Source organism: Sebastes fasciatus, chromosome 12, assembly GCF_043250625.1.
Source record: "Sebastes fasciatus isolate fSebFas1 chromosome 12, fSebFas1.pri, whole genome shotgun sequence".
In the NCBI taxonomy this organism is placed as follows: Eukaryota; Metazoa; Chordata; class Actinopteri; order Perciformes; family Sebastidae; genus Sebastes; species Sebastes fasciatus.
Genome location: NC_133806.1, coordinates 12,040,629 through 12,055,697, shown reverse-complemented (window position 1 = coordinate 12,055,697; position 15,069 = coordinate 12,040,629). Strand labels below are relative to the sequence as shown.

Below are 15,069 nucleotides of genomic sequence, written 5' to 3'. Positions count from 1 at the left end.
AAATATTCTTTCAAGAAAGAAAGAAAGAAAGAGTTGCGAGGTTATTTAAATTGGCTCCTGTGTGTGTCACAGCTCTCCAACAGACCGTCTCTCTCTTTCTACGCCTATCTATCTATCTATCTATCTATCTATCTATCTATCTATCTATCTATATATCTATCTATCTATCTATCTATCTACTCAAGCAAGTGTGAAATAAAAACAAAAATGTATATACTAAAAAAATTGTGTATACGGTGCTGGGTAACGGTGCAACATTGTGATAAAATATATAAATGAAAATAGGTAAAAAAAAAAAAGGAAAAATGTAGACATTGTAGTTAAAAATAATATAATAAATTATATACATATATATTTAATATTATAACTGAAAATAAGTAAAGTTTACTTTGCTCTTATACCGTATAAGGGATGTACAAGTAAAGTTAACTTAAGATAAAAAGAAACAGAAAAATGTAGAAATCACAGTCAAAAATTATAAATACTGTGTAAACATTTTTAAGAATTGTATTTAAAAGGTATGTGTTCTGTATATGTACTGTACATGCATATCTATCTATCATTAATAACAACTTGTATTGTCATTATTCAACCACAGCAGCAGCAGCAGCTACTACTTATGAAGACAAACAAGATAAAGATAAAGAAAGAAAGAAGAGTGGAGAGGAGGTTATTTAAATTGGCTCCTGTGTGTGTCACAGCTCTCCAACAGCAGCCCCTCTCTCTTTCTACGCCCATGCACAATTCTATTAAGTAGGGCCAATAGGAACAAAGAAGAGGCAGGAACCGAGGCTCCACCTCTCCACCGACTGCCTTCCTCTGAGCTTTTTAGATGTACATAATCCCTGAGTTGACCCAGAAAATAGGCAGTCGTTTCAAGATCTGATGCGGCAGTCTTTGTGCTACACCGTCCTCCTTCAGCTCGAGCATGAAGCGTAACCCTGAGGAATACACACTGTAAGATTGAAGAGGAGCTTCGCCTTTTGCAGGAGGGAAAACTGTTCAAATAGACGAAGCAAAGTCGCGCAACTTTGTGAGAAACGTAGCGGATACGTGGTAAGTGTTAGCGGATTGATTTGTTGGAGGAATCGGTTTTTTTTTCAGTGTGTGTGGTGGTCTGCTGCTGCTGCTGCTCCATTGTTTGCATTCTCCTTGTTTCAAATGGATAATATTATTCTACAGTGGAAGATGATTCAATGCAAAACATTTAAACAAATCGGTGCAAAGTGATTGGTGGGGGGGAAAAGCCTTTTGTTGGGTTTGATGCCTTGTTAGAAAATGTGGTGATTCAGCTGTTGTGTGGAGAGATGTTGCATGATGTCAGTGTTCTTTGTTGCAACCTTACGTGCGTAAAATGTAACCGATTTTTTCCCCTCCTCTGCCTCAGCTGACATAGATGCAACATAAGATGGGATTTATTTAAGCAATGCATTAATGCGATGCACGCATTTTTCCTCCCTTTTTTTTAGTCGATCCTCGTCGTGCATGAATTATCTAGCTGGTGGAGGAAAAAAAAAAAATGTACCCAAACAATGTATGTTTTAACCTGTAATTCCGACCTGGGCGTTCATTCCCTTTTTGGCACAAAGAGGAGGGGAGGTTTTTTGTAGGGAAGACTAAACATGCCAGTAAAGATGTTCAGTGGTCGCCCCCCAAAAAAGGCAAAACAACCTTGCAGATATTTCTATTTATTTGCCCTGGAAGGAAGCGTTTCAGTGGTTTAACTTGGAGGTGTGACATTACAAGGAAAATGATTTTCTATGAAGGTGAATTGTGTGGTCACTTATAAGAGAAGTCAAATGGGTATGAACCATATCATTGCATTCACACATGGTACTATTGTGTTGTGCATCTTAGTGGTTAAAATGGACAGCTATACATATGCCATGTCAGTCTTGATCCAGCTTTCCCAAACATCTCGTCTGCCCCGTGCGATGTTCTAACAAGCGTCTCCTCTTCTTGTTCGTATAGACAGGAGGCATGGCAGACCATCTGATGATGCCCATGAATCACAGCTCAGCGGGCGCCAGTCTCCACGGTTACAGGATGGGCATGAATGGCGGCCTGCCGGCGGGTCACCAGCAGCATGCCAACCAGCAGGGCATGCGGGCGCTGCCCAACGGCCAGATGATGCACTACGGCGGCGGCGGAGGCGTCCAGGCCAACATGGAGACCGCCATGAGGCAGCGGCAGGCCATGGTCGGCGGACCTATGAACGGACAGCTGAACGGGGCCCAGATGGGTCACCACCAGATGACCTCTGGGAACATGATGTATAACGGGCAGCCCCAGCAGCAGCAGCATCACCCTCAGCAGCAGCAGCAGCAGCAGCAGCATCACATGCACCCACAGCAGCAGCACCAACAACAGCAGCAGCACCAGCAACAAGCCCAGCACCCGCAGCAGCAGCAGCAAGCCCAGCACCCGCAGCAGCAGCAGCAAGCCCAGCACCCGCAGCAGCAACAACAGTTCATGAACGGAGGAGGGTTAACGTCCCAGCAGCTCATGGCCAGCATGCAGCTGCAAAAACTCAACACCCAGTACCACGGACATCCACTGGGGCCTATGGGTGGGAACCACATGGGGGCCACGACCCAGTACCGCATGAACCCGGCCCAGCTGGCGAGCATGCAGCACATGGCCGGGCCGGCCCTGGCCCTGAACGGCATGGACGCGGACATGATTGACGAGGAGGTTCTGACCTCGCTGGTCATGGAGCTGGGCCTGGATCGGGTCCAGGAGCTGCCAGAACTCTTCCTGGGCCAGAATGAGTTTGACTTCATCTCAGACTTTGTCAGCAAACAGCAGCCCAGCACCGTTAGTTGCTGAGAGGACCTGATTTGGTGAATGGGGCACAAATGGAGACATAAGAATTGTCCAGGGTGGATGAAGAGTGCTCATCTCTTCGCTTTTTATTTAGTGAGCACCTCCCTGTACAACTAAGCCCCGGTTGCGGCGCCCGGGTGTACAGAAGAGAACTCTGGATATCCACAGGGAACACACAGTCTCACATGTGCTAGTGGCCAGAGGGCGGCTGGCTTTTCAAGGCCGAGCTCCACCTCTCCCATTTCCTGGACATGAATGTAATAAAGAAATGCTGAAATTCTTAAAAGCCACTCTGAACAATGCTATGACACTGTGTAGCCTCCTAGCCTGGACTCCATGACAGTTTACCAGTTAAAAAGGTGTATTTATTTATTCCTATCTGAGAAAACTGATATAAAGAACAACCACCCTCTCCATTTTTTGGGAACCAAGTGGTTTTAATGATTTTTTTTTTCTTTCTGAGAGTAGGATGGGGGAGAAAATTTAAATTAAGTTCTCTGCTCATGATTTTTTTTTTTCTCATTCTATTTGGCCTAGTATTTAAATAAGCTCAGATGACAAGGTCATCCAAAAGAGAGCCTGGATTTTCTATCATAAGTCAGACGCGATAGATCTCATTTGAATGGGAGCCTCATCCAGCTTTTAAAAACGGTTCACTTTTGTTAAAGTGCTGCCTTTTTAGATGTGATGTTCTCAAAAAAAAACCTACTGCTTTTACTGTATGAAGCTGTATAACTCCAACATGTCCACACTGTTGTGTTCTATTGGAGATGTAGAACCGCCTTAATCGCGCAGATTCTTATTTATTGGTTGTTTATATTGTCCCCTTTTTGTGGTCAAGATGGGGGGATGGTCTTTGTGAAGGGGGTTTTGAGGATCAATAAAGATGGCCTGGATAGAAATGTGGCCTGCTTTTCCATTCATTGCACAGTTCTCCCCCCCCCCCCCCCGGGCAGCGGGGAGCTAATAGATAAGTGCTTAAGTTAACCTGTGGGTGAAGGGAAACCTCACTTCCTTTCCAGTCTGGGATGGAAACATTTAAACGGATATAAAATGTATGCTTTGCGAGGATATATAATCAAATCAGTTTTCAGTATCCTATATTTTCCCTTTTCATCGCTAATAAGGTCACTGATAGGAACATGATTGACATGCGGTGATACCGACATGTTTCTCTGCTGCTTAGCAAATGAGGAGCTGTATTATATGTCGGTGTACATCTGATATTACATCTCAGGTAGTGATCGCCAAATGTGATTTACTATTCAATGTTTTTCTTGGTGGTGTTCGAAGCAAATGCCATGCACTGACATAGGCGTTAAGCGTGTTTACCATAATGGCAAGATATTCATTCAAAGGTTGGTGGGCTTACAAAAGCAGCATTTGAATAATACTGGTTTCTCTACAGCACCAAAAACATTTGTTTCTTTTTCTGTGTGTAAAGAGTAATGTGTGTGTGTGTGGTTGGGGGGGGAGGTGAAAATGACCAAAGAATGCTTACCTTGATGGGGGTTTAACTGACTTAAAGCTTGTAAGCCCTGACTCAAAGACAGCGCTGCTCTCTGGTCAGAGACTATTGGCTGTAAATAATAACAAATGACAAATTCAGAGCAACCCCTCTCCAGTTTTAGCCGCAGCCAGTTTTGAGGAGTAAAACAATTTCCCTCATATAATTGCGTTCATTATGAAATGAGGGTAAAGAGATTCACTGCGGTGGGTGAGTTTGCTGGATTGTTTCGTGCCTGCGGGCTATGAAAACGCTTGATTGAGGTCATGTTGGGAATGTCATCACCGCGTCTAGCTTTTCACATTGTCAACAAAGGCATCTTTAGTGAGTAACGAGGGGAAAATGAGAGCACTGTTACAGGAATAGAGTTTGCTGATTGCTCAATTTTTTTTTTTTTGGAGTCCAGTCTGCTCTTAAAGCAGCCTCATTTGTCCAATTGTGTTAAAGGCTGCTCGATTTGAAACTTGGTTATCACGGATGATCCAAACTGAAATATCCTGGCCTGAATGTGGGCTTGTTTCAAGTAACAGAGACTAGCTTAAGGGTGTGTATGTGTGTGGATTTTCTTGGCTTTGCGCTGTCAAGAGAATGGCTCATAAGTAGGCCAACAGCCTTGGCACGGTGCTTCGTAACGGTTGCAGGTCCCCTTGCCCAGTGCCAATCTGGTGAGATGGTCTTCTGGTGTGAGGCACATGGGGCACGTTGGCACACAGTCAGAACTCTGTCGCCTCACATATCTCATAATTGTATGCTGCACTGTGAGCTCCTTGTTTAGCCCCAATTAAATGCAGAGGTTTTTGTTGCTTGATTGTGACTGCAGAGACGAATGGTTAACTACGCCAAACAGCCCTGTTTGCTCTCCCAATCCCTTGTTATGACTGCCGCCTGCCTCACAGGGGCCGGTCTAGACGCATGCTAAGCAGGGTGGGACACTCGGAGACGTTTACAGTTACTTCTTGCTCTCTCTCGTTTTCGGCCCACCCACATCAACTGCTCAATACAACGCTGTGTGTCTTCCTGTGGCAGCTCGCTGGTTTCTCAATATAAGTCACAGACCAAAAGCCACATTCTCAGAGAGAGGCAAAGTGAAAGAGACATAAGAAGGAGGGGGGAGAGAAAACATAAGGATCCCTCTAGTTTACATTCAGAAATTAGGTGTTTCGTTCTAGTCCTCGGGGATTTCTTAGCTGGGTTTTCCCACAACACTTTCCACTTAAAGCCCTTCAATAAACACCACGCGTGGTATGTTAAATGCAATCCAGATAACATTACTCCCTGCTGCCACATATCTGTATGTGAACTGTATACGTCTATGCATTGAGCACTGTCTAGTTTACTGTTTTCCAGGCTTTGGTCCAGCTGGTGCCAAGCCTGAGCTCGAGGTAATCTCGAGGCCTTAGCGCCAATGATGGATAGGTGGTCATTTGCTGTTGTCACGCATGGCCAGGTCTTCACACACACACACACTCACAGCATCAGCACACAACCTGATCAAACAGGCTAACAGGGATACCTCAATATCAGTGTGGAGTCAGGAGAAGATAACGGATTTATGTGTCATCTCTGGTCATTGTGATCCTTGCACCTACAGTATGTTGGTAGATTATGGCAGATCTGTTATTGGTGTAAATAAGAAAATCACATGAGTGAAAGTACATCCAGAAAATAGTACTTAAAGGTACTCTATACGATATCCAGAGCACTAATATAGCAGCAAACAACTATCTGCTATGTATAGATATAGAAGAGTAATGTCTACCTGAGCAAAGTGTGTGTGTTGTAATCCAAGCTTCTCTGTGCTTTGTTGACATCGCCGGGCTGGCCACACATGCCTTTTAGGGCATGTTAGTTCATGTGAGCGTGTTGCTCTGGCTAGCTAACGGGCACTGTTCTCATACGGTGCTTACAGCTGATAACGCCAAAAGTGATCCGTTTCATTCTGAAATGTCCGCTTTTTCAAAAACAACATGGCTCAGTTCGATACTTTTGTTTCAAAACTAAACTCCTCATCTTGTCTCTGACGTCAGATGATTTGCTACCACTACACTTCATAGTGATGTTTGTTCAAACCGAGAGACTGAAGTCTCATCTGTCAATGGATTTAAATGAATGTCTCTGACTGCATTAAATGCAGAAAAATAGAATAGTGTCCAGGTCCTAACATCTGTCACTAAAGGAATGTATAAAAATAAGACACGTCTTCTGATTAATCTAAAAAATCTGACTTTAACAGAGAAATTTGTAGCTTTGTGTAGCACATCTCATCTCATCTATTCTCCTCCTTTGCCTGCTAAACATGCTCAAAATTTCAAATAACTTCACCTAAACGCTAAAACAGTGCTGCTTCATGATACCTAAAAAAATACTACAATAAACTTTAAAATATTAAAATGCAATACTTTCATTAGTCCCCCGGGACGGCGTTATTAGCTGTAACCTTTAGCCTCGTTTGCACCATTAGATATCAGCCGTCGCCATGTTGGGAGCTGTGCGGACGCAATAGTAATGCTCCCAATCTCGCATTTAGCACCTTTTAATAAAGATAAACATGTACTGGAAATTAGTCATTTCTAAAGAGCATGACACTGAGTGTTACCTTTCATTGGAGTGCTACTGCTAATTCTTTTTTTTTACAAAAAAGAGTCATGTCAAGAATCCCCCAGTGTGAATAACTGTGAAGCAAAAGAGTGAAATTCACAATGAGAGTGAGAAGAAAACTCCAGTTTCCCAGATGAGAGGATGAGTTATTTATTGACAACAAGGGGCATGTTTCTATCTCTGTGTGTGAATATCGTGTGAAGAGGGCACATGTTTGAACTTGTCTGCTTTAACAAGAGAGTTTGCAGGTTTTTGGCATGTTTTGTGTTAACCTTGTGTGGCTGTGTGTAGTGGTGTACGACTGTGTCTGTGTGTGTCTGTGTGTGTGTGTGCTGGCAGGGGGCAGATAAACAGCAGATCACTCAGGGCAGGGTTCATTCAGTGGACATGTTGCTCAAGCCGAACTTCCTGATTTTCTAGCTGAACAGTCACCTTGTATCTTCACCTGACATGTAGTCTTATTGGACGCTACTCTTGCTTCAACACCTCATCACAAAAACACTAACATATCACAAGATATCTCAACGCAACAGGCTCTGGAAAACATCAGTTGTTGCACTGTTGGATTCCGCTCCCGGGCTTTTTAGTAAAGCTCAGCATCTTCTAAGCTCTACAAAACCTTTCCTCTTTCTCACACGAGGGGAAAAGCAATATAATCACATCACACTTTCTTTCCCAGAGCCACATAGTTTAGCTGCGTCTCGGTAATTGTTTTGTTTTCCATATGAATCCAGCTGAGGAGGCTTTTTAAATGCAGCCGTGTATACCATGTGAACGCAGGCTCCAGAGGTAAGTTTGCTGATTTTGGCATGTCGGGGCAGGTGACATAGAGGTTGCCTAGTGACTAGCAACTCCTCCTCCGACCCCCCCTCCCCAAAATCTGGGGTTGAATGGTTTTTGCCAGCTCTTTGAAGTAGAAGGAGGGGGTGTAAATAATTTATTTTCCTGCACACAGCTGACACTTCTCCGTCGAGCCGGCTCGAACACATCGAGGTGTCCCGACAATGTCCAACGGTGGTAAATATTCGCAACAGTGGCAGAAAGTTAACCTTGGAGTCAGCGCATACTGAGACTGGGGACATCCCTTGTTAAAATGTTGTCTTTTTTAATTATTACTTTTTTTAACTGCATGGATTACCAGATGGAAAAGGTTTTTTTATCACGTAATTCAAACTGATTCAGCCATAGAAATGAGCTTAAATTACCCTTTAAACTGCTTTATCGTTTAGCAGTTTGATGTGTCAAAACCTGCCAAGCAGATTACGAGGAGATACTAACATTTAACAGCAACACTTTAGTAATGTACAATCCAAAACAAATGCTACCCATTTGAAGCTTTAAATATTACATTTTTGTTGACGGGATATTCCTGTCGTAACACCTTACTGTACAATATAATGGGAGAGCTGAATCTGACAGCCTCAATAAAGATTGAACAGTATAAGCTTCACAGAGGTAGTATTTGTTGCAAGGCTTTTTCAGGAGTTCATATTGTGTTCACCTCCTGTACTGGCAATTTTATTTGAGTCAGGCTCGTTTAATGCAAGCAGGGATATTGTGTGAGCTTGCCCGGGAGAGTTACAGGTTCGTAGGTTAGAATAGAGGGAAACAGTATTAGCACAGGCTATGTTCTGTACACAGTGTCTTTGTGAGCAGGGCTTTAAGCCTGCGTGCTAATCTGGTGACAGTGGCAAGCACATGCTACCAGAGACAGAGTAACAGGCTATAGGCTGGGGGTGGATTTAATACAAGAGAGCAGTTCTTGTGAGGCTTTGTGTTATCCTGCTGCTGAAATCTCCATATACTGTGATATCAATGTGTTAATGCCAAAGGGAAATCATATGCTCGGCGTATTCACCTGTGTATTTGTTGTTTTTTTTGTGATTTTATTTGTGCTTTCTTTTCTTTTTTTTTAAACTCATGGATAGATAATACCCGCGCTGCCGTGTGACCAACATTTCCCTCGTAGGAAAATCCTGACATTAGCCGGCCCACACCATCTGTAGGCACGAGGCTGACAGAGTGTGAGCGTGTCGGGGTGAGGGCTGTCAAGACAACGGTCTTAGCAGATTTTATCTCCCAATCAGAAGTAACTGGAGGCAAGCAAGCCTGCGGCCTCATTTATAGAAGGAAATCAGATTTTCGGTCAGTATCATGTACGAGAAACATCATTTTTTGTTAAAAAAAAGGCTTTAGGTGTACTTCCCTGAGATGTCATGGTTCCCCTGAGGTGTGATCACATTTTTCCTTTTCCATCCCTCATTACGTGGTTATATAAACCCTCAGAAGTTTTGTTCTACCGGTGACCAATAGCTGACAAAAGTGTCTGCAGAATGTGTGGAACTCACTGCATTGCAAAATAATAAAATATATAATATATATTAAATATATAATATTATAACAATTATATAATATACTGTATATAGTACACATTTCTATTGCCTCCACACGGCTCTAGACATGGTGACGGATGAGCCAGCAGCTAGCAGCTAACGGTGCTAACAGCGCAAACAGTGACCACAACGGCATCACTTCTGACAGAGCTAACCGTGTTAACCTGAGGGGGAACCAGTAGGTGGGCTCTACGCTTCCGTAACAGCACCGTTTCTTTGGTTCAGTGTTATCGACTGTAACCGCCCTATTAGAGCAGTGCAGAGCTGCGGTCGTGAGCTAGCCAGTGGGGCACGCTGACATGCATGAACATGCACTAAAAGCACGCGTGGCCGGCCCGGCGATGTCAACAAAGCACAGAGAAGCTCTTACAACACACACAGCGGGAGAGCGACTTAATTCTCTGCTCAGATGTACAGTAATCCTCTATATACATAGCTAGTATCGTTAATAGTAATAGTTATTTGCTGCTATATTAATGCTCTGGATATCATATAGGGCACCTTTAAACAGGGACAGTTAATATCCGGAGTTACTGAAGAGTGCTTCTGTGTACTCACAATTCTTGAAGCATTTAGAAAATGCACAATCATGAAACATGATCCAAAGATCAACCTGACAATTTCAAATTCAGTATGTTCTTTAATGACTGAGGGCTTCGCAGACACACTGAGACCAGCAGGACGCTCACCCCAGAGCACCTCCACTGTCAGCCCAACGGCATGCTGGGAATTCTGGTATCAGCTGGAGAGAGTGGAGGACTGAACATCTTGTTTTATTTGTATTGTCTCTCTCTAACTGTGCCAACACTTGTCTGCAAGAGCTGCACCATGCCATGCTGGCTCTGTAGAGAATACGGTATTTCCATGCCATAACATGACACCCGAAGCAGAGACCTGGGAAAGTCGTTTTTTCTCTTCTCACGGTTATGACTGATCTGTGAGCCCGCAAAACTTCCTTTCATGCATAGTGAAACTGTCTAGCTGCTTTATAACTTTTGGGGCAGACAGTGGATGACTCAGGAGCACTGCACAGCATTGTTGGTAAATATCACAGGCAGAATTCCCCCAAGGTACATAATACCACTGTATGTCATATCTATAAAGATAATCTATCTTGTATGTTTTCAGAGAAGCCAGCCAGTCATGTTGAATAGTCACCTCAACACTTTAAAAGACCTTCTATGCCTTTCTGGCCCATCAGCAACACACAAGAATGGCGCCTGATAAAAATCACACCGTAGCGTTAGGCGCTAAAGTAAAATCTCGCTCCACAACCTTCACAAACACAATATGCAGCACAAGGAGCTGTTATTTCTATAAATAGCGCTGGCTTCACGCACAACACTTTGGCTACTATTACACATCAACAAGCACAGGCATCAGCCACGAGCTCGGAGCTTGTCACATGTGCCTGAGCATAACACACAACACACAGCACAGATTGTGAGTATGTGTCATATGCTCACACACAGAGAAATGCATTCATACTCATCCATGTCAGTTAGAATCAGTGGGTTTGGTCACTGCTTTCAGCCTTACGTGACATGTTTTCCTGTTTTCACTAGGAGGATGTGGTTAGATTTTTTTTTTTTTGTCTTTCTGCCGAGTTGCTTCAGTAGACAAGTCATTTTTCGCCCACAAGCCTAATGGCCCACTCATGTACCGACAGAGACAATGACTGCAACGTTTACCAGAAACAGCATGAACAATAGGTTTGACATAATCATAAAAGAGAGGCTCTTTGAATAATGGACAATACATGAAATAGCTGCACAGAAATACAGGAGATTCTGACAACGGAGCAACCAAAAATAATATAACTATATGAGGAAATCTTTAGATGATGTAAAAATATCACTGAGATTATCATGCTGAGTCTACCAGATGGAGATATGGCCACCCATGGCAGCGCATGTCAGTGAATCCCAAGGAGAAACAGCAAGGAGACACGACTGCAAAAAGGTAGACGAGGCTGTGCTGCTCCCTGTTGGCAAACTATTGTAACTACATTAAAAAAAAATAGTATATGGCACTAAATGCATTTTTCAAAATCAAATTAGGAATTAATAATTTACTAAGTAGTAAAATAATTATAAAAAAGCATTTACAGTCTCAAAATGTCAGACTTGTCAAACTTAGTCTTTACGAAAAGGTCAGGCAATTAAAGGGACAAAAATAGTGCGCTAATTAATACAAGAAGTGAACAAAACTATGTAAACAAGATGTAATCACAAATTGTGGCTTTAAAGCAGCAGTGGATAGCAAATATGATTAAAAAAAATATATTTTTATAGAACGCTCATTATATCCTGACAGTAGTGCATGAGACAGGTAATTGAAAAATGAATGTGCCTCTGTGTCCTCCGGTGCTCCTAATGGCATCTGCAAGATTTCACAGACCGGAGGAAAACAACCAATCAGAGCCGAGCTGGAGCCTGCTGTCTCTGAGCAGCTGTCAATCACTCACAAATTTCAATCAAACGGTCAAACTAGGCAGCACTGATCAAATATGAATCAATATTCTGTTACTGTAATGACTATTTCTCGCCTCAAAAACAGAGCCATGAGGAGGAGCAGAAGTCTAGTTTTCTCTCAGAACACTTGAATTACAATATGCTGAAAGGTTATTATGAAACTTTTGCCCAATGATGCCAAAACCGTTGTGCCTACTGAAGGTTTAAAGGTCGGCATTACAGAACAAAAAGCACAGAAAAAAATAAACCAACAGTTGAATTATTATATATTTATTGAACAATGTTAAGTATGATAGGGCTCTCCATGTAGGAACTCTAATAATATAGTATAAAAATTAAAAAAGTACAAATAACATAGACAAGACAAGGCATTGTAAACAACATCCAGAATAAGAATAAAGAAACCGATTTCCTCATGGCAGTATTTTCAGAATAAAGTGATTTTCTTCCTTTCATAAAACGTGTTTTTCCTCCCCATAATTAATATTGTTGCAGCTGCAAAATCGTGCCTCAAACTGAGACGTTAACCAGAAGCGTCCCAAGTATTGGGATGAATGCTTTCTTTTCTTCCTTTAAGGTTCTTTTAGCATATCCCACACAAACTGTTGAAAAAGGCAAAAATACAAGTTTATATATCCATGAAGTACAAAATATGAAATGTACAGAATAAATGAAACATAATAAAAGCAGGCCAAAAACAGCCTTTTACAGTTAAAATGGCCACGTATGACTCTTCAAGTTATACTGAAATGCAAATGAAATGACGGACGAGTGGGTGATCCTACGTATCCCATGCTGCCTTAGGGCTGGATTGTGCTACACAAAATAAACATTCCTCATTGGATGAGGTCAGGACAGGGTATATAATACCAGATATGGTGGTCCGATGGAAGCTGCTACATGTAAATGGTCAGTACATGTCCAATATGTAGTGCATGATATACTGATCCTAGAACAGGGAGATGGGGTTGGAGTTTAGTCCTTTGGAAGGCTGCGGCTGCTCGGTGGACCTCCTCAAGCCCGCTTGAGCTTGTCGATGTGGAAGGTGAGTTTGAGCGCGGGACCGAGCTTCAAGCCCATGTATTTCATCATCATGTCGCTACGCAGCAACAGGAGTGCTTTGCCGTCAATCTCCTGTCGCAGAGAGAGGGAGGAGAAATTGAAAGAATTGTTCTTTAGCAAAGCTGTCCAACAACTTAAAGGGATAGTTTAGGTGTTTTGAAGGGGTGTTGTATGAGGTACTTATCCATAGTCAGTGTATTACCTACAGTAGATGACAGTCGGCACGCCCCCGGCTTGGAGAAGGAGCTACTGCAAAGAAACAAAGCAATGTACTGCTGTGGACAGGGCCGGCAGGAAAACTTATTTTAGCCACTTAAAAGAAAAGCCCACCTAAAAAAAATAATTCAATATCAGTTTAAGTGTATGCTATATTTAGAATTTTTTCACCGGTTTACCTTGCTGTGAGACGGCTATACAGTCTATGTTTCCAGTGAGGAACTGAAGCTGTTATCTATGCTCTCTCCAAAGCAACCAGACTCCATTGAAAAAAGTGGAGTCTGGTGGCTTTGGTCAGAGCACAGATGGATACAATGGCTTCAGTTCCCCGTCGGAAAAGGCTGTCTGACGGCAAGATAAAGCGCTGAAAATATTCTAAATATTGCGTACACTTAAACCAATAGATTTCTTTTAGGTGGCTTAAATACGTTTTGCTGCCGGCCCCGTCCACAGCAGTACGTTGCTTTGCTTCCGTGCGGTAACTCCTGTCTGTTTCTCCAAACTGGGGGCGTGCCGACCGTCATCTACTGTAGGTAACACACTGACTATAATACCTCATACAACCCCACTTCAAAACACCCAAACTATCTGTGCAAATGTACTAAACAAAAATCATTGTCTAGTGTAATCTAAAAAGTGTATATATACTATACACTATATATACTTAAGTTTATATTTTCTAATGCAGAATACAGTTATTTTAACTAATCATCTTTTACACTATGAGAAAATACATACATGTTTTCTGAATAGGTCAGCATGTGGTGCCAGCACTGGGTCGATATCTCTGATATACTGCATGACATCCTCCACTGTCCACAGGTTGGGGTCCTGACCACTCGGCCTCGGGCTCTCCCGGAAACTGCCTGAACCTGAAATCCATGAAGACAATCATTGATCCATTAAAGCTGCAGTCGGTCACTTTGAGCAAATATGATGTAATTTGTGAAAAACAACATGTTCCTCTGCCTCCTCCTAATGCTCATATTAGCATTTGCAAGTTTTCACCCAAAACAACCAATAAGAGCTGAGCAGTCTCTACAGCAGCTGTCAATCGCTGCTCACGAAACTCGCAAACTTTAATCAAACAGTCAAACTTGGCAGCGCTGATCAAATATGAATCAATATTCTGTTACTGTAATGCCTATTTCTCTTTGCAAATTTCATGAGCAGTGATTGACAGCTGCTGTAGAGACTCCTCAGCTCTGATTGGTTGTTTTCCTTCAGTGCTGTGAAATCTTACAAATGCCATTATGAGCAGATTATCGGTCTCATACACTACTGTCAGGATATAGTGACCGTTTTATAAAAAGGATTACATTTTTATCATATTTGCTTAAATTTACCGACTGCAGCTTTAACTCACCAAGCACTATAGTACACTTAATCTTGCATTACCAAAATAACATTAAGAAAAATACTACTTGTTGATCATGGGCCTATTTAACTTTAATTTATAATCATGTGAATTGCCGACAAACACATTTGACTACAACCTTGACACAGAATGTTGTATAAAAAGAACAAATCCACTGTTTATAGACTATATCCACCACCTAAAGTGATTTAGAGAGGTTTAAAAGCTTTAAATCTATAAGCGTTATTCATCTTTTCAGCTATTCAACACTCTATTCACCTACTATAAGATGTGACACAAATCATTATCAGCTTTAAAAACTGTATTGGTTAAAGCCTACTTACAGTTGAGTCAATATGAATCTTCTGATTTAAGGCTGCGTTCAGACAAACACAGCCCCCTCATTCATTGGAATGGGGCCTTTCTGGCGACGCAGCAGAGGTCAAAATGCAGAGGGCTCCGGCAAAAAAATAAATGCAGGGTCGTCATCTGGCAAAGTGTTATGTTGGCCAATTGAATATGAGCAAGCGCATGTTGCTGGTAGATTATTTTGCAACGTGAATGCCGTATTTCTACAGTTTACCTCAACCTTCGCAATGAAAGAAAACAATTATTGTTGCCGTGACAACTTTCCAG

The 15,069-nt window shown here is 42.3% G+C and overlaps 2 protein-coding genes across 5 annotated transcripts in view; one reads left to right on the top strand and one right to left on the bottom strand.

Annotated features, from left to right (window-relative positions):
- The first annotated feature begins 830 nt into the window (after positions 1 to 830).
- cited4b (Cbp/p300-interacting transactivator, with Glu/Asp-rich carboxy-terminal domain, 4b) lies at positions 831 to 3,728 on the top strand. The gene is made up of 2 exons (XM_074653138.1): positions 831 to 1,056; positions 1,972 to 3,728. Exon 2 carries the CDS (start codon positions 1,981 to 1,983, stop codon positions 2,827 to 2,829), a length of 849 nt encoding a protein of 282 aa, XP_074509239.1. The 5' UTR covers positions 831 to 1,056; positions 1,972 to 1,980; the 3' UTR covers positions 2,830 to 3,728.
- Positions 3,729 to 12,052: 8,324 nt separating this feature from the next.
- Positions 12,053 to 15,069, bottom strand: part of LOC141778726 (polycomb protein SCMH1) — a 79,642-nt gene continuing 76,625 nt past the window's right edge. For all 4 annotated transcript variants that reach the window (XM_074653136.1, XM_074653134.1, XM_074653137.1 and 1 more), the window contains 2 exons: positions 13,815 to 13,948; positions 12,053 to 12,932 (listed from right to left, as the gene is read on the bottom strand). In XM_074653136.1, the coding sequence (XP_074509237.1) occupies positions 12,813 to 12,932; positions 13,815 to 13,948 (254 nt within the window). In that variant the 3' untranslated portion in view covers positions 12,053 to 12,812. The remainder of the gene's footprint in view (positions 12,933 to 13,814; positions 13,949 to 15,069) is intronic.